General features: G+C 47.4%; 1 protein-coding gene across 1 annotated transcript in view; it reads right to left on the bottom strand.

Annotated features, from left to right (window-relative positions):
* Window positions 1-19942, bottom strand: part of F13A1 (coagulation factor XIII A chain) — a 141985-nt gene that overhangs the window by 33892 nt on the left and 88151 nt on the right. Inside the window, exons 9-10 of the mRNA XM_068960457.1 lie at window positions 5038-5141; window positions 3401-3489 (exon numbers count right to left, since the gene is read on the bottom strand). Of these exons, the coding sequence (XP_068816558.1) occupies window positions 3401-3489; window positions 5038-5141 (193 nt within the window). The remainder of the gene's footprint in view (window positions 1-3400; window positions 3490-5037; window positions 5142-19942) is intronic.

The raw sequence follows: 19942 nt of genomic DNA, 5'->3' as shown, positions 1-19942 counted from the left end.
AGAGGAGAAGCACCAGCCCCTGAGTGCTTAGTGACCCGGGAACCGGGAAGGGAGCCCCGGACGCTGAGACCTGCTCCGCTCTCTTTGGGAACCTCCAGAGCAGGCCGAAGAAACCTACCGCAGGGCTGAGGGCAAGAGAATGGAGGAGGGCAGAGAAAGAAGCCCCGATCCCAGGAAGAAATCCGGAGATGGGAAGAGCGCAGAGGTGGGTGCTTCCTGTGCACAGTTCTCGTTTCGGCTTCTGCTTTCACTCAGGGAGAAAACCAAAGGCTAGTCCACGAGCATGAGGCCTGATCCGGCCCGGAAATGAGTCAAGAGTGACCAAGAAAGTCAGCCTGCTGGGAGGCGAGAGCAGGCACGTTCCGGCTGACGTAGCAGGGGTGGCCAGAAGCAGGCTGACGCAGCAAGGAGGCGGGAAGAGGCGAGCACGGTGGTCTGGGACCTGAGCCATGCAGGCGCTCATTAAAGGCACAGACGACGCCCCGCAGGGACTCCTGCTTCAGGAGCCCTGAGAAAAAAGCGTGCTCACTCCTCCCATACTTTTAAGCCGTTGGAGCATCTCTTACAAAGGGCTCAGCCCCAGAGCCCAGCCCGCACCAAAGCAACAAATCCTATGCTCTGTCAGACAAGTCTGCATCGAGTGACAGAGGAGTAATTACCATCTGCGGGTCTCGATGACACTCCCAACACCCCGATCTATATTTAATAACAGCGGAAAGCGTCTGCATTAGCAGCTATTGGGCGTTGTGCTCCTGGAGGGAGTCTTCCTCTCTCCTCTGCAGCAACAAAGCATAATAAAACTACAAGCGCAAGGCTTGGTGAGTTCTAGAGTGATTTCCCGTTAAGAAGTCCTCGTGGCATCGGAAACGATCAGATGGCAGCTGGGGAGGAACGCACAAATCTTGAAATCTCAAAATGAAATCCAGCGGGTGAAAGTTCCGAATGCAGTCTGCCTGTTCTCCCAAGGCTTCGAGAAACTGCAGCGGCAGGCGCAGTGGAAGAGGCATCGTCCCTCTCGTGTAACTCGCACATTTGGTCTTGGGGTCTGCGTGATTATTCTTATTTTATTTCCGAGACATTTCCCAGGACGGCCTTCTCCTTCCCCGCCTGTCGTCCTTCACCCGGTTCAGGCAAGGAGTGAAGTCACGGCCGCCCCGGGGCTTCCGCCCAGAGGCCTTCCCCTCCAGCCTAGGCTGAACAGGCTCCGTTCCTTCTCCTCCCCCTTGGGAAGCCTCTCGTATCCACTCTCAGGTCAGGACGCCCCACGTCTTGATCCTTCAGCTGTCATCGTCTGACACCTCCCGACACATCCCTGTTCGTGAGCCTCGGTGGTTTTCATTTTTATTATTCATTTTGTATGTTTTCTTGGCCATGCTGCAGGGCATGTGGGATCTTAGCCGCCTGACGAAGGATCAGACTCACACCCCCTCGCACTGGAAGCTCCGAGTCTTAACCGCTGGACTGCCAGGCAAGCTCCTGAACAGTTTTTAATTGTCTGCACGTACCTTTTGGAAGCTCAAGTTGTCTTCTCCGTCTGAAGTTCCTCCCATCCTCTGGCTTTTTTTTTTTTTTTTCTTACCTCTTTAGCCTGAATACTGTCTTGTCTGCTCACGCCCAGTCACTCAGTTTTGTGACCTTGTGGACTGTAGCCCGCCAGGCTCCTCTGTCCATGAGATTTCCCAGGCAAGAATACTAGAGTGGGTTGCCACTTCCTTCTCCAAGGGCTCTTCCTGAGCCAGGGATCGAACCCACACCTCCCGCGCTGCAGGTGGATGCCACTGAGCCCCCAGGAAAGCTGAATAGCTGCTAGTCATGCGTCCAGACTCGGCTCGGGCTCCACTCCCTCCAGGGAGCGTCCCCGGCCCTCCCTTCCGTGGGCTCCGTGACGCTCCGCTTGACCTGCTGTGGCCGTCGCACAGCTGTGTCCGTGTCCGTTCCCGGTCACCCTCTCTCCCAGGATAGGGTCTGGTGGCCTCTGCTGTTCTGCTGCAGCCCGAGCTCATATTTCCCAATTAACATGAATGCCGGTCATTTATCACCTACATCACTCGTTTGACCTTTGGTTCCCTAGCAACACTTGCATCATAGTTTTTAAAATGTTGCTGTGTTTATGTACCACTACCTCCATCAGGAATCAAGTTTCTTAAGGACTCGGGCTTCTTAATTCCCACAGTTCTAGACGCACGTTAATAATACATGTGTATTCATTCTAGAATACTAGCAGAATGTGGTGGTTACTAGCGTGAGGTTGGGTGCCTACGTGTGTGCTTCGCTCAGTCGCATCCGACTTTTCGCAACCCTATGGACTGCAGCCTGCCAGGCTCCTCTGTCCATGGAGTTTTCCAGGCAAGAATACTGGATGGGTTGCCATTTCCTGCTCCAGGGGATCGTCCCAACCCAGAGATTGAACCTGGTGCTTGCCTGGCTTTAAATCTTACCACTACTCTTTATTGGTTAGATGATCATGGAAAGGTTCTGTAATCATTCTTTGCCTCACTTTTCTTTTCTGTAAAATGGGAAGAATTATAACACCCATTTTAAAGAGTTGCTGAGAGCATCAAATGGCAGGCAAAGTGATTACCTAGTGATAGACATTATTTCACCGCGCTTACTGGTGAAATCATACCCGGGCTAAGTCCTGCCTCTCAGCCTCTTATGTTTCTCTGCGCCTCCCCCTTGCCCCCAGCAGCCTCCCACCTGGCCTGCTCTGTTACCTGGTACTTGTTACATTTACTCTGACTTTCAGAGCTTCCTTTGGAGCACCTTTGAACTGCCCTCTCTGCTTCCAGCCTCCACCCAGTTCTTCCAGAATTTCAGCCTCTTCCCAAAGTGTCCCCAGCCACCTGTCAGTGAGCTCTGTTCCAAATCTGCTTTCTCCCATCCGTATTGTAACAGCTTACTCTGTCCCCTCTGGTAGAGGATGGCTTGGAATAGCAGGAAACAGACTAGAGTTCCCAGACTAAAATTACAGTCGGGGTGTGTTTGGATTTTCTTTTGTGTGAGCCACTGGCTAGTCTCAGAGTGAAGTAGGGCACTCTCCCATGTCAGTTCATGGATGGTCTCTGCCAGTTTTTAGTTGAGTGATTCACTTCGTCACTTAATTTCTTGGGAGTAGTTGGTACCTACTTCCTGGGTACAGAGACCTAAGCTAAGGTGACTAAAGCAATTGCTTTCAGGTGGGGAAATCTCAGAACATCAAGGGAAGAAAAATGTTAAGTAAGAACTGCATTTAGCATGTAGCACCCGGAGGTTGGAACGGTGTCTGTCATGTTTAACTATGTAAACAGGAAGCACACACCATGTTCCTGGGAAATTGAGACATAACAGCCCAGTGCCTCATTCTCTGATGAGTTCAGAGCTTGGGGAGGAAGGAGGCGCTTTCCCACAGCTCTCCACTCACCTCTGCAAAAACGAAGGGTGCGTCAAACTGGAAGCAGACGTGGCCGTGCTTGATGGCTTGAACAGAGGCGGGGCCGCACCGATACATCCCTGAACCACACAGAGGAAGGAGCGTGTGAGTTCCCCATCTTTGGGTCTTTCCAGACCAGTCTTTACAGAACTGGTCCGCATATAGGTCATAGCCCTGAGCAGGCTATAGGGGCAACCGCGCCTCAAGGTCATCACCAATGCAGCCCCAGTTCTTTCCATGGCCAGAATGGGTGAGTCACCCATATGCACCATTAACAGGGAGGGACATGGTGGAAATGCTTCTGCAAGCCCCAAACCAAAGCCATGAAAAGAGCAAAGGGCACACCATTCCTGCATCTACTCTTCCAACTATAAACAGCCTCAAGCGTGTGGGGGCTGAGCCGTCGGCTGACATAGGGCTTATCCTGTTAGAGGCGGCATCTGGAGCGCTGGAAACGGTGACATGTCCCGGGACTTGTGCTGTTTGTTTTCATTTTCAGACATTGTGGGCATATGTCAAGTTTAACCGGAGAGTCCGGATACTAGCCACGCTACACAGACCGCGTGCTTTTGGGAAGTTAGTAGGCCCAAGCCGACTTTGACAAAATGTTTTGAATTTTTGCCAACTCTCTCTCTTGTTACTAAGAGGCTAGCTGTCATTAGTCACTCAAATACCTTGTCATGACATATAATCCAGAACACCAGGAAGTGCTGAACTCTCTCTCCAAATCCAGTATTGTGCTAATGTTCCCTCATGAGCACGTAATGAGTGTTTGTGTATATCTGGATATGCAGACATCAGTATCTTTTTTAAAGGAAGGAAATGTAAAATTCCATTTGAGCCTCAATTGAGGACTATAACCCGGGAAGGTCATCTCAGCTCTAAGAACTGTTCCATCCACTAGAGGCCAGGACACAGTTATGTAAGTGTTTTGAGACAAAGGGCTGTACATCAAAGGATGTATTATTAACACTTCATGCATTCCAGATCTAATTGCCAATTCATCAGTTTCTCACATCAATACCTGGGGAAATAAAAATAGTGTCCCATAGCACTGAGTTTTATCATCATATTAAAGGAAAATGGAGGCTTATGAAAAATCTGGAGGTGGGGGCGGGTGTCATAGCTGCCACTACTTAGCAGAGTTTGTAAGTTAGAAGATGAGTATCCACATACTCAAGCTTTGAAAGAAATCACACAACCTGGAAAGAAATCAGGTTCTGAAAAGAGAGCAATTTAAAGAATGACCCGTAATTATTTCCTGAGTTATTTTCTTCACCGCCTTCTATCTTAGCACTGTGTGTCAGGGAGGGCTGAAATATACTTTATAGCCAAGTGAAAGTGCTTACACAGATAGTTTTCCTCTTGTCTTCAAAACTGCTTATCAAAGCAAGAGTCGATGAATTATATATGTTAAGTTTTATGCTTTTTTTCCCCTCTAAAAGTTACAAAGTAATCAGAGTAAAGACAGCCATTGAAATGAAATTAAACCTGACTGGCGGGTGGTTGATGCTGTGCGTGTCCAGGAAGCACACGGCTGACGTTGGTTCCCACCAGGCAGGCGTGTTTCCCACACATCAGATGCAAAGTATAAAGATCAGGAATATGAAGAGAGGTTGCAGCCTTACCATCACTGTTTTCCTGGGGGGTGCTGTCCACGACTTGCCAACCTCCAAACCCAACAGGAAGGTCCGGCCTCGTCATCCAGGCTTCATTCCAGCAGTGGTAGTTCCTTAGAAAACACCGCCCCAGTGAGATTAGACTTTCCGTCACAGTCAGTGCTCCAGGAAATCAAAAAGGGACCAAAAATCCTGCGGATATGCTATCGATAAAAAATTGGAAATCCCGGCAAGAATACTGGGATGGGTTTCCATTTCTTTCTTTCTTTTTTTTTTTTAATTAAAAATTTTTTTAAACTGAAGGATAATTGCTGTACTAGTTGCCATTTCTTCCTCCAGGGGATCTTCCCAATCCAGGGATCAAACCCGTGTCTCTTTCGTCCCCTGCATTGCAGGCGGGTTCTTTACCGCTGAGCCACTGCGGAGGCCTATAAATTATTGGAATGGCTTAAGCTAAATGGAAGCCTCCCAGAGACATACTGAGGATCTGGACGCAAGTTTCCTGGGCAGGTCCATTTCCACTGGTACCCCCGGGGGGCACTCATATGGTGGCACATGGCTCTCCCCCCAGCTTAAAGGCCACACAGAGAGGTTCTAATCAATGCCTTAAACAGTTTCAATCTTACCCATTGTCTGCTGCCTAGTGAAACAGAATTTACTATGGGCTCAAGAGACATGGTAGAGAAGACAAGTTAATTAAAATCAAAACACATATATCTTTGAATTCCATATACATATATATATATTAGACTTATAAAAAGCACAGCTTTTGTAACAATTAAGCAATAAAATGCTTTTGTTTATGGGCTTAGACCATCCGCCTAGAAACTATAACATTGTGGCGAATTTCCATTTCCTGTCCAACAAGAAGAAAAGGTGGCCGAGGGGAGTGTCTCTTTATGTTTTGTCAAAGGTGAGCAACCCGTGAGCTCAGGGCCCTGCAAAACTTTCAAGACAGCGTGGGACCTGTGAAGCAAGAACACGGGATAAGCTGTCATCAGGAATTGCGTGATTACATCCTCGGAAAGACGGAAATTATACGACACTACGGGAACAAACGAGAGCACATTAACCTGTCGGCACTACAGAAAATATTCAGATCGTGATAGCAGTTTAGCGGTGGCGTGAGGCAATTACAGCCATCTCTGTTTCTAGCACTGATGAATTTCGGATCCGGCTACCAGCCTTCCTTTCCTCAGTGTCCTTCAATGTCAGGAATTCGTGCACGTTCCCAGCCCTCTCCGAGTCCTGCTCATCTTTGATTGACTCAGCTCAGAAGCATTTATTTAACTATGCGCCACCCACCATGCACTGGCTTCCCAGGCGGAGCTAGTGGTAAAGAATCCTGCTGCCAGCGCGGCAAACATGAAAGACCCTGGTTCGATCCCTGGGTCAGGAAGAACCTGCGCCAGTATTCTTGCCCGAGGAATCTCATGGACAGAGGGACCCAGCTGGCTAGAGTCCATGGGGTCACAGAGTCGGACACGACTGAGCGACTGAACACACCACACACACACACACACACACACACACACACACACACACACACACGTCATGCAGCAGGCACCGTGCTGGACCCCCACCCTGATCAAAGCATAGGTTCCTGTCCGTAAGGAACTCCACGATCAAGGAGGAGAGACAGACACAGAAACTAACTGTTAGAACATTTCATAGGTTCTGCGTGAAGCTTAAGGCACTTGGAACAAGACCTGGTGTAGGATGAGTGCTCAAACATGGCAACTCTCTGACGTTCACAATAATTGACTGAGGGCAAGTTCAGGTGGGGTCAGTGGGGTCTCAGTGGGGAAGTCCTGGGTGCAGGAGGGACGACTTCACGGCCGAAGTGATGTTTGAGCTGAGTCCCCCAGACTCAGCAGGTCGAAAAAGGACTAAGAACCCAAGTCGTGGAGGCACAGAGTGCTTGGCGACCTGTATGCTGTTCGTTGTGGCAGGTGGGTAGCACGTTTGCGTATCTGGGGGAAGAGGGGTTGGCAGGTAGCAGTGGGCAGTGCATGACAAGACTGGCAGGTACACACGGCACCTCCTGTGCGGCCAGCACTGTTCATGAGCACACCTGATGTACCCAGCATGCCAGGAGAAAGCTGCTGGCATTATTGACTCCTGTTTACAAGGGAGGAAACGGAAGCACAGAGAGGTTAAGAATCTTGCCTGAGGTCACACAGCAAGTTAGAGCTACAGGATCCACGCTTTGAAGCACCGAGCTATGGTTTGGTGAGAATGAGATTGCGAGACCCTTTTATCCCAAGTTAAATATTTGGGCTTTCTCCTTGGGTCAGTTAAATCTGCAAATCTGTACTTGAGAGAGCTGGGTGAGGGCTAGGGACTGAGCTCCCCATTACTGTAGAGAAGAGGAACCGTCAGGAGGGGACTGTGCGTGTGAGGAAGCTTCCTGATTTCCAGGGAGTGTGATGGTTCTGTTTACCGAGACCTCTGGAGGAGGAAGAGAAGGTTTGTGTCTGGGGCAGGGGCCGGGTGCTGGGTGGGTGACAGGTTCATTTGGGAGATGATGGACTCAGGGCCTGTGAGAAACCCTAAGGATGAAACCCAAGAGGCATCTTTATACACACAGATGACACTCAGGATTTGACAAGGAGGGAGCCTTTACTTCCTTTAAAGGGGGCGTCTTTACTGTTGACGGAGGGGAGTGACCAGGAAAAGGCCAGGTGGGGAGGGTGTGGGCGGGGAGACGCGCTGAGTCGAGTTCTACCCCAAGAGTGACTTGGGTTGTAAGTGGAAGACGAGAAGACAGGCCAGTGCCTGGAAAACAGCGCAACACGGGAAGATTGTTCTGATTATTCTTCCATTAGGAGAGAGTGTCGTGTCTACGGAGGAGGAGCCAGTGGGGAGAGAGGGAGCGAGAGTAAGGCAGAATAAAGGGAGAGATGGAATCAAAAGAGGCTCAGATACCAAAGGTGCAGGGGGCGTAGGTCAAGAGCAGCGCCGTGGACAAGTACGGGGAGCGCGTCACTGCCTGCCGGGGAGGGACACGCAGATGGAGGTCGCAGTCACGGTGTGGGGTGTGGGGCTTCGGGGCGGGGGCCTGGGGTCAGCTCTCACCTGAGAGCCCCTGTCTTTGCTCCGAAGCTGGAAGGAAGGTCACCGTGATCACGTATTAAACAACGCGAGCCTCCCTCCAGATGGTGAAGGTTACACCAGCAGGCAGAGAGGCCTGCGTCCTGCACAGCCTGCAGTGATTAGCAGCCCGGCTTTCCCCAGCACTGCCCCAGATTAATAGGCCCCAGACCTCCTATTTTAAATTCAAATACCGGGGCCAGGTTAGCCTTGAACAAGATGTAAGTGTTGTTCCCAAACCTCAGGTAAAGACTTTGCCTGGAGGATTTTCTTTCTTTTCAAACGACCAGGAAATGGGGGGAAAGTTTCTTTTCCCTGAGTAAAATATCTAATTAGCTACTCACATCTCTTCCAGTTTCAGGACGGAAGGTTAAGGTGTGTTTAAGGTGGAAGAGTTTAATAAGAGGGCCAGGAACTTGTGGCAGTGGCCGAGGTGAAGGTAACTCGCTGTGTTCCGGAGGTGCTGGGCCTTGGTCAGCAGGCGGAAACGCCAGTAGCTGGGCTCCCAGAGTGGACACGGGCAGCCGCAGGGCTGCACCCTCTGTGGCCGCCGGCCTTGTCCCGTCACACCTCTTTCTCCGCTCAGGAAAGGCCCACCATGCCACGGCGGGCCCCTTTTTGTCTGGGCAGTCAGCACTTCTGGGTACACGTGCCTGCCTTTCACATCTCACGTTCCTCTGCGAAAGGAACTAATATTTACGGACATGGCTGAATTCTATCTACCTCTATCCAGGTTAGAAATAGATATGCTCCCTGGAAAGTCTTTTTTTTTTTTTTTAATTTTAGAGCTTTTTAACCTAGATCTCTGTCTAGATAAATACACCTTTCAGTTTCATCATGCACTGTCAGAGTGCTGGGTTCATTCTGGGGGTGTGGCCTGCCTGTTCACCATCGCATTCCCAGCACCAGATCTGGCCCTTGGCAGCTGCTCACCAGGTACTGTTTTCTTGAAAGGCAAGAGGATCTCTCAGCAAGGCAGGCATCATTAAATCTTTGTTTGTTTTTAAGATTCACGGTTTTGTATTTTCTCATAGCCTTCACTTGGAACCCGACTTTCCACTATACTGTCGAAATATGCAGTGTCCTTTTAAAGTTAAAAAGATTATAAACCTTCTCTGTGATCTAATATCCGTGTTGCATCTTTCTAAAGAAGCAGGTAGACAGTAACATAAAGCCCCTGTTTTGTTGAGAATTATTTAATCAAATTGAAAAGGACTTCTTTGGGCAGATAACGATGGAGGTGAGAAGCGAAAAGCACATCGTTTCTTTATGTCACTTCCTGTATGTTTCCTGCAGTGGCAGCTAGTAATTTCTAGAACTCCTTTCAAGGATGCTATCAATAATAATTCAGTGGTATAGGTGCAAAGGACACAGAGGTCTTCTCCTGAAGCAAACCTCACTCGCAAAGCAGCACCGTGCCCTGCTGGAGGACCCTTGGCTTAGTTTATCTTCTGATTTGGTTAAGCCCGTTCCTTAGAACTGTGCATAGGAAATAATCAAGCAGATGCAAAGACATGTATATGAGGATGTTTATCCGTTCATAATTTTTAAGAAGGAAAATCAGAAACCATCCGATATACAATTAACTATTTTAAATCACAAAGTAGAACACTCTTCAGCCATAAAAATCCGATCTGTATTTATTAGGTAGGAAAAAAAATAACCAGGGCATATCCATTTTAAAAATCACGCTACAGAACACAAAGTATAGTGTTCACTGGGGATGTCCATTTGCGTGGCAGGCAGAGTTTTCAATGAGCCCCACTCTTGTATGAATCCCTCCCCCTTGAATATGGGTGATGTCTACGAATCGGATGGGTCGTCACTCCTGGGGTTATGTTACTTTACCTGGCAAAGAGGATTTTGCAGATGTAATTAAGCTAATTAATCTGCTGATTTTGAGTTAATTAAAAAGGAGATTATCATGTGGACCTGACCTAATCACGTGAGCTTTTAAATCTGGGTCTAGAGGTCTGAGACAGAGCAAACCAGAGATCTGAAGCAGCAAATACGTTCCCCTGCTGGCCTGGAAGAAAATGGCAGCTTCCCCGAGTTCTGCAGTGGGAAGGAGCTGGATTCTTCCAGAAATCAGCATGAACTTGGAAGAGAGCACCAGGCATCAGAGGGGCCCACAGTCACTACCTTGATCGCCATCATTTGAAACCCTAAGCAGAGGACCAGCTACACTGTGCCCAAACTCCTCACCTACAGAGACTGCTGGATAATACATGTGTGCCGTTCTAGCTGCCAAGGTTCTGGTAATTTGTTATGCAACAATAAAAAATGAATACAGTGAGCAAAGGGACCTGTTAAAGAATGCTTAACAAAATGTTGCAAATATTCTGAGTAGCTAGAAAGGGGATGACTCTTATTTTTGTACTTTTTTCTGCAACATTTGAAATTTTTGTAATAAATATATACAGAAAAAAAAAACATTTTATTAAAGAAGAAAGAACACAGTTCAGAATCTGTCCTGGTTCCAACTGGCTAAGGTCACATCTGGAGTGATGAGAGCTCGGTGCAAAAGTGGACCAGAAAGACAGCTGAGACCAAGATGGGCTTCTGAGCTCTGCGTGTTGTTTGTTCAAATGGAGTGAATAGTTTAAGCAAGGTGTCCTTTACTGCCTTTAACTTGGCTAACTGCTTAAACATTCCACAGGGTCATCTTTTCTGCAATCTGTGCAAAAAGGTTTTCTTCCCTAAAAAGAAAGAGATGTGGGATTGCAATTCTGTTTCTGCAGCTTCATTAGGGCTCAAGGGAGAGCACAAATAAGATCGAGAGAAAGCCCTGGAAGAGATGTCTTGGACCAACTTCAAATGTAAACCAAGTATTTGAATTCATTTGAAAAATGGCAGGGGGGGTGGAAAAAAAGCTACTGGTCTGTCTTGCAAACTATTTGTGTTTGTAGGAGACGGCCGTACCCTCATCTCTTCCCTGGTGGCTCAAACTGTGAAGAATCTGCCTGCAATGTGGGAGACCCAGGTTCAGTCCCTGGGTCGGGAAGATCCCCTGGGGGAGGGGCATTGCAGCCCACTCCAGTATTCTTTCCTGGAAAATTCCATGGGCAGAGGAGTCTAGTAGGCTACAGTCCATGGGGTTGCAAAGAGTTGGACACGCCTGAGCGAATAACACACGCACCCCCTCTCTAGCCCTGCTGATACACTCCTAACACAGGCAGTGATACCAATCACAGTAATGGCCACACATCTTGGACTTGCTGAAGTCTGGTCATTCCAATAATGAAGGTATGGGGTGGGCTGGGGGTTGTGGGAGAGAAGCAGAGACAAGTTGATTGACCCTGAGGCTTGTCTACAAGACGTTCCAAAGTGGAGATAGGAGTCTGGATCAAGAAAGTCCTTGTCAGTTGGGAAAGGTAATGAAGCCAGCAACAGAGGGGAGTTATTCAGAGGAAGCGGCATGCTTCAGGGATCTTCTGTGGAGCTGGGGGAACCGCGCTTCTTCGAGTGCAGCTCTTCACAGTTAGGGGATGCTGGAGTGCTGAAACCAAGAGGGGCATTTTGAGTTTCTCTGGGGTCTTGTCCACCAAAGGCTCCCAAAAGTCCAGCTGGGTGGAGGTCAAGCCAATATGCCCAGGAGGAACAAATCGCCCATCAAGAAAAGAGAAAAGCAATGAAGGTGTTTGTTTTTGCTTGTTATACACAGGGAAGGAATCCTACGATGCGCATTAAGAAGCTGCAGTTTAAGCACCATCTGATGTAGCATGAAGTAAAGTGAAAGTCGCTCAGTCGTGTCCGACTCTTTGCTACCCCACGGACTGTGCAGTCCATGGAATTCTCCAGGCCAGAATACTGGAGTGTGTAGCCTTTCCCTTCTCCAGGGGACCTTCCCAATCCAGAGATGGAACCCGGGTCTCCCGCATCGCAGGCAGATTCTTTACCAGCTGAGCCACCAGGGAGGCCCCTGATGCAGCATGAGGCCCCAGTCAAGGGGGCTGAAGATGGCATGGCCTCGGGGATGCGCTGTAACTACCAAAACGAAATTATGAGGTGCAGTTATAGTAGGGGTGATAATTAAAACAGGTAATAATTGCTCAGACACAGACGTAAGCCAGTTGGAAGCTGCAACCGATCAGAATGTTGTTGTTCGGTCACTAAGTTATGTCCAACTCTCTTTGCCCCATGGACTGCAGGATGCTAAGTTTCCCTGTCCTCCACTATCTCCTGAGAATCTGACCACTGGAAAAGCCCCTGATGCTGGGAAAGATTGAAGGCAAAAGGAGAAGAGGGCAGCAGAAGATGAGATGGTTAGATAGCATCACCACCTCAATGGAAGTGAACTTGAACCAGTCAGAAAGTTGGTATGGTCTAAACGCTGGTTCAGTCCTCCCAGGCTCTACTGGATAAATGCCAGCCCAGATGTATTCAGTTACACATACAGTGTGCTAATACTCAGCAAGTTTGCTTCTGCTTACAACTTCTCCTGGAAATGTGTTTTGCCTAAGTCTTGAAAGTATATAGCCTTTCCCCGCTCTTCTCAATCCCAGGTACTGAGATCTTGAATATTTATGGAGAGAATTTTACAGCAGCTTTATTAGCAATGATTTTTAGGACATTAGGAGATAATCACGTAAATTTTATTTTTTCTCCTCTTTTGATAGTTTTCCCTCTTGTTATCTGTTTTATTTTTTAATTGTGTCCCCAGAAATGGAAGAGACCAAATGAAACCTCCCAAATGTTCAGGTAGACACCACCTACTCAGGAGCCACATCTGACGTCACTACTTAGCAGGAGGGCCTCTGTCATTGCTCTGAATTCCCTCTGGTGGGTTTACTATGACCCTGGACACCTTTACCGCTCTCTTGCATAGCAAATTATCAACTAATATACCTGCCGAAAATGGAGAAGAGATTGGATTTTGAGAATAACATCTAAAAAGCTTTTTATAATAAATTCTGACCAAGCTTATCCATAATTATTGAGAGGAGTTTTAAAAAATACAGCCAACAGTCTTAGTCGTTACCAAAATTACTTTTTTTCCATTATACAGCTGTTTATGAGTATGCTATACTGAAAACTCTTATTTATATGAAGTTTTTCAAGAGGCCTTATTAATCATCAAAAGAAATTAAATTCCATTCAATATAGCTTAGGTGGTACATATTTTATTAGCTTTTAATTATTTGAAAACTGGTAACCTTTGGTCTGTGTATAACATGACTCTCTTAAGCAGAATTTATGACTAACCAAAACATGACATTTTTCTTGTTGTGAAAGATACCTTAGTACTTTCTACGTGGTTTATCAGATGGCTTCCGTTTCCTTCTTTCATTCTAATCTCATGAGAAGTATTTGTGATGATCTCTCCTTTTTTACCTCCCAAACCCCCTCTTTGTCACTCTCACGTGGGATCTGAGTAGAACAAGTATTTGGGAGATAACGCTGGAGACATTATTGCTGCAGGGCTAGGACAGAAATATGAAAGGAAGGGGCGGGGAGAGTCCTGAGCAGCGGTTTTCAGCCTTCAAAAATTAGTGTACCTTCCCAGTTTTAAAACAAATGTTTCATAACACCCCATTTATTATACTGAAACAAAGTCCACAGATTTCTATACACAAGTCCTAAAAGATAATATAATGCCTTATAATGTACAGAAGACTTGATGAAATAAAAAATACATAAAATAATTTGTAGTTCAGCAGATGCATGTCAGGAAGATGGTTTTACATCCCAGACTATTCCTGTGCTGTGCTTAGTTGCTCAGTCATGTCCGATTCTTCGTGACTACGTGGACTACGTGCAACCCGCAGGCTCCTCTGTTCAGGGGATTCTCCAGGCAAAAATACCGTAGGAGTTGCCATGCCCGCCTCCAAACTATTCCAGGGGTAAAACCCTCCAGGGGTCTGGTATGCCCCAAATTTCTAACCACTTGTATAGCGGTTAAAAGTGTGCTCTGGAGGAAAACTCCCAGAATGGCAAAGGTAGGGCTTCCAGAAATCTACTCCTTCATGAAAATAAGGAGACTCGTAACAAACATGATCAAAATCTATTTCTCCAGAACTCTGGAAATGAACCAAAGATTTGCAACAATATAGGGAGGATTTACTCAACAAAAACAAAAGAATCTCAGTAAGAACTGCGAGTTTTGGGGCGTTTTAATTTCCCTTATTTCTACTCTTCTCTCTGTAGCTCCATGGTAGTCTTGAAAATGAACACCCTCACAGCCACGGTGGCTATAAAAACGTGCAGCTTATCAAAGAACAAAAAGAAGAGAAAATGGGCTTGGCACTCCCTAAACGTCAGCAAATGAATTATCACTATCAACCTGTTTGGCAGCCCTTTGAAAGCAATGTCTAACCAAACAGAGAATATCAAGGAGGAGACAAAAATTATGGATAGCAATCAAATAGAATTTCTGGAGCTGAAAAGTATAACGGCTGGAATAAAAATTTCAAAAATTCACTAGAGGGTCTCAAAAGCAGATTTGAGCAGGTAGAAAGAGTAAAGAACCAGGGAACTTGAAGAGAAGTTAACTGAAATGATCTAGTCTGAATAACAGAAGAAATATATGAAGAAAAATGAACAGAGCCCCGAGGCACGTGGGACACACACATAATGGGCCTCTCGGAAGGAAATGAAAGAGGGAAAAGAAGCAGAAAGAATATTTGAAGAAGTAATAGCTGATAACTTTTCCAAATTTGATGATAGATAGTGATATACACACCGTAGAAGTTAAAAGACTCAAAGAGAATGAATTCAAAGGGATCTGTACCTAAATGCCTCAGAGTCAAACTGTCAACAGCTGAAGCCAGAGACGGTTTGGAATACAGCACGCAAAAGAGTGATTTATTATGTACGGGGGATTATCAATAGAATTAAACAGGATTTCCAACCAGAAATCATGGAGGCTAAAGGCTGATGACCATGGTTAAGTTACTGTGCCTCGATTTATTCCTCTAGAAGTGAGGACAATAATAGCCATTCTCTTATTGGGTTGTCAAAAGGATTAAATGACTTAATAGCAATACATGTCACCCACTTAGCTTAGGTCCTGGCACAAAGAAAGCGCTCCATAAGTGGGAGCTGTTTTGATTCTTGGAGGTGGCAGATGAGTTTCTCAGTCCTCCCTTTGAGACTCTGGAGTGGATTCACAGCATATATTCTCAGTCTCAAATGACAGCTCTCACGATCTAGCTCCAGGTAATTTTCCCAAAAATAATTTGGCTGACAAGAGTGTGGTTAACTGGATAAGTTATTTGAAATAAATACTTTGGTAGCAGTTCAAGACTGGTAACTTGGATACATCACAAGATAATTTTATGAACTCTAAGCATCATAAGCAGTTTGGCTTACATTCAGAATTTTTCTTCTGTTTTTCTTGGAATTCATTTTTGGATAATTCTTTTTGCGCATCACGATTAAAACTCAACTACAATATAACAATGTGAAAGTCCAACTAGTTAGAACACACTGAGCTTCTAAAAACAACCTACAAAGTGGATCAGTCTGCAAAGATTTTCTTTTTAAAAAATTTGTTTATATTTTTTGGCCATGCAGCATGTGGGATTTAGTTCCCCAAACAGGGGTCAAAACCAGACTGACTTACAGAAAGAGACTCACAGACTTAGAGAGCAAATTTATGGTTGTCAGAGGGAAGGATGGGGGAAAGAGTTAGGGAGTTTGGGATGGACAGGTACGTGGGGCATTTAGACTCGATAACGGGCTAGAACTGGACAGCACAAGGCACTCTGCTCAGTGTTACGTGGCCGCCTAAATGGGAGGGGGGCTGGGTGAAGAACGGATACATTCATATACACGGCTGAATTCCTTCACTGCTCACCTGAAGCTATCTCAGCCTTGTAAATCAGCTATACCTCAATACAAAGTAAAAGTATTTTTTTCAAAAAAAAAGTGTATCAGTCTGAACATCAAAAATGCACCTATGCTGGGCGAACCAGCAGGCAAGTACTAGACCAACGAGATTAGGCTCTGTGGGGTTGTGTTCCATCCAGGGCTGGCTCCCCAGCAGGAAAGCTGCTGAAGTTCTGCTCTAAAACTTGCTTAGAAAGAGCTTTGTTTATAGATTTGACACTATCCGTTGCAGTAGAGGTGTTTTGTTTTGTTTTTTTCTTTTTTGCATTTGAAGTGAAAAACAAACAATAACAACTGTACTCTTTCCAAAAAGTATTGAGGGAAGTTAGGATTTTTTTTTTATTTTGTAAGAAGCAGATGCTCTGAGGCCAGCCAAAGAATTACAGAAATTTTCTGTGGCGTGCTTGATTTCTGTGTCTTTTTTTCCTGGGGAGCCAGTTTGCAAAGCAGCACCTACACGTGCGTGAGTGGATCCCAGCCTGGCCTGTGCAGATAAGTAGGGTTCCTGTGGCAGAAACTACTGACCGTGGGAAGAAAGGCCTGGCTGGAAGAACAGTGACATTCATTCAAAAAGTATTCATTTTGGAGCTGGTGGTGGTGGAGGTTTAATTGCTAAGTCCCGTCTGAATCTTGTGACCCCATGGATGGTAACCCACCAGGCTCTTCTGTTCATGGAATTTTCCAGGCAAGAATACTGGAGGTGACCCTATACCTCGTGAAATTCAAAGTCACATGAGAAAATTAAGGCCCAGAGAATTCAAGCAACTTGCCCAAAGTCACTCAGCTAATTGGTGGCAGAGCTAATCGTATTGCCTTGAGCCATGGAGAGAAAGAGAGGAAAGAAAATTATAAGAGCAGGTTGACTTGATCTGGTTGGTGTTTTTCCATGAGATCCCAAGGAAAAACAAAATAAAACTATACTTTCTTTCCATGTGAGTCACTGACTAGTTCTTAGATTGTCCCAACTTTGAGCTGAAATTGATAAATACAAATTTGCTAACTCACAATTCTTTTAAAAAATTAAATTGAGAAAGCCAGTTTCATCAAACCTACTTAGTTTCAAATGAAAAGGTAATAAAGGAAAGACTCTTGCTAATGTTTTAGCATTCATCATCTTTCCAATTATCTTTAATATCATGCGATGCTTAACCTCTGAGCTATGCCATTTTCTACATCTGACAGCTAGTCCATCAGCTGGCCTCTGGGAAGCAGATGGGTGGCTCAAGGGCCTAGGTGAGCACACAGGTACACAGACCCTTCTCTTCACACCCCGATGGCATGCGTAGCACATGCTTTCACCAACCCCACCTGGAACTCACTGTTTAGAGATGAAGACTTTCCCCAGGAATGTGAGTAGAATGGAAGGGGACACTTGTAGCATGAGGCTTGGATGGGCTGGAAGGAGTCCCAGGGTCTAGAAAGCTGTTGTCCCCAAGAGGGCCTCTGGACACTGGTGACTGTTGGGATCTTTGCAACTCCGAGTGAGGGGTGGGTTAGTCCTAAAGGAGCGAGCCCCTGGGCTTGGACAGTGCCTGGCAGGTGGAGAAGCGGGAGAGGTGCTGATGGTAAGAGCAACCCACCCCGGCCCCAGACAGTAGTGAGTCCATCAGCCTCTCGTGAATGTGCAGCCTTGGGGGCATTAGCCCCTTCGGGAAGGGGGCAAAGGGTCAGAGGTTCTTGAGATCGTCCATGAAGGAGTGGTGAGGGGCTGGACATACGGAGAGTGAGTTTCAGTATTCAACAACCACAGTCACAATAATATAAGATGTGTGTGCATGTGTGTTCAGTTGCTTCAGTCGTGTCTGACTTTTTACAACCCTATGGAGAGCAACGCACCAGGCTCCTCTGTCCGTGGGGTTCTCCAGTCAAGAATACTGGAGTGGATTGCCTTTCCCTCCCCAAGGGGATCTTCCTGACCCAGGTATCAAACCTGTCTCTTGTGGCCCCTGCATTGCAGGCGATTTCTTTACCTACAGAGCCACCTTCCATTCCTTCCCACTTGACCTTGAAGCAAATTGATCTCTGGTCGTCTCACATCAGCCCCTTAGACTTTTACCTTGAGTTTCGAATGTGGGTCAAGGTCACTTCCTGGGCATTTCATCTTTGAAGAGCACGACCGGAGGACTGCAAGGGGACAACGGCTTTGTTCACTGACCATGTGGATATCTTCTCCTCCACCCCTGGGTTTAGGATGCAAGGCCCTTCCCTTCACCTCCAGGACTCCTGGCTCACACTGCCACCCACCTTACATTTTTATAGTGTGTACTGTGTGTGGTTATCTTGCTGGTGAACATCGGACGGAGCACCTTGAGGGCAGTGACCTGATTAATTTCCCCCTGAATCCTTAGCATCTGACATTTGGACGTATTTGTGTATAATAGCATTTGTTGAATGAATTAAATGAGATTAGTCGTCTAAATGAGTACTTAAAATGTTTTCCAACCAGTTCTCTGCCCTGCACCGTGTTGGCAAAGCAAAAGTAAAACACGCCAGACATGGCTCCCCTGCAGAAGGCTACATTCTGATGGAGACAGATCTAGAGGTGGGCACAGACCCTTTACCCAGAATCATCCTGTCTGACCACTTCCTCTCCAGCAGTGGGACACTGGATCACACTTCCATTTAGGAGAGGAGCCTTGTACTGAAATGCCTTTCACGACCCGAACCAGCATCAGCATCCCTTTCTTTTAAAATTGTTTCCATTTCCGGTCCATGTATATGTATGGCAGAGCCCCTTTGCTGTTCCCCTGAAACTGCCACAACATTGTTTGTTAATCAGCTATACACCAAAAAAAAATAAAAAGTTTTTTACAAAAGTGGCATCATGTAATTACCCCAAATCCATGAGAACTGATTGGAACCCAAACTATTATACATTCACCTTTTACTGTGTTGGAGCCCTAATTCCCATTAAAAAATTGTTTCCATTTATATTGTGACTGTGGTATGATTGAGGTGAGCAAGCTGAGCTCATTCAGGATGTGGACAAATGGTCACTTTACTCCTGCCCAGCGTGAGCCCCTCGTCCCTGCTCACTGCCTGGATTGCAGCCGGATGTGGCACCAGCATCTTCATTAAGCTGTCCTCAGTGATTCATGGATGCCTTCCCCCAGAGCTTACACATAATTCCAGACCCATCAACACACTGGGGGCAGGCGGCTTAAACCGCTCCTTCCAGGATATGTTACCTTGCGTTGGCCCTCCCGGAATTGCATTTGCCAGCCGGAGGTCCAATTACTCTGCCCAGCTGTGCCCTTGTAAGGGCCCCTCCCTCTCCTGAATCTGCAAGAAGCCCACTCTTCCCTCCGCGGGCATCAAGAGGACGCCCACTCGGTGCCAAACCGCTGCCCCTGGCGAGCTGAGGCTCTCTGGGAGGGGGATCCACACGCAGGGATCTAGGCTGGCAGAGCAGGAAGCTGGCGGGCGAGCGGTCAGCACTGGGTGGTCTGCGCGGGTAAAAGGAGGTCAGAGCCGGGGGGAAGCCTGACTTCAGCCCTCTTGGCTCTGAACCGCACGCCACCCTCCCTCTGATCCCCCGTCCGGGCGTATTTCTGCTTCGGGCATGTGGGACTCGGCAGCCACAGAGAAGAGCCAGCTGGACCAGCTGGACTCTGATTCGCCACCATCAGCACCTCGGTGTTGGAGAGATGGTGGAGGCGCTGAGAAAAGCAGGCAGTCATTCTCGTGGGTGCCGTTAGAGAGAGGGCGCGGGGCCGCGGACAAGCCGGCTGCCTGTCTGAGAGGAGCCGGAGGAGGCAAGGGAGGCCGGCGGCTCGGGGGGCCGACGGCTGCGAGACCCCCACTCGGAAGTCCGTCAGGCCGCGTGCGGCCCGCGTGCAGCCCTGGCCTCTCGCGGTCGGCGGGGCCCGCGGGCGCCTCCCTGCCTGGGCCCGGCCTCTGGCAGCCTCCTGCCCCCAGCCCTGCCCGGCTTGCCGACCCTGCAGGCGGGCCCTGCTTCTCACCAGCGGCCATCACCAGTCCCATCTGCAGG

Source organism: Capricornis sumatraensis, chromosome 22 (assembly GCF_032405125.1).
Source record: "Capricornis sumatraensis isolate serow.1 chromosome 22, serow.2, whole genome shotgun sequence".
Lineage (NCBI taxonomy): Eukaryota > Metazoa > Chordata > Mammalia > Artiodactyla > Bovidae > Capricornis > Capricornis sumatraensis.
The sequence above is the reverse complement of the archived record's forward strand: the minus strand, read 5'-3'. Positions and strand labels throughout refer to the sequence as shown.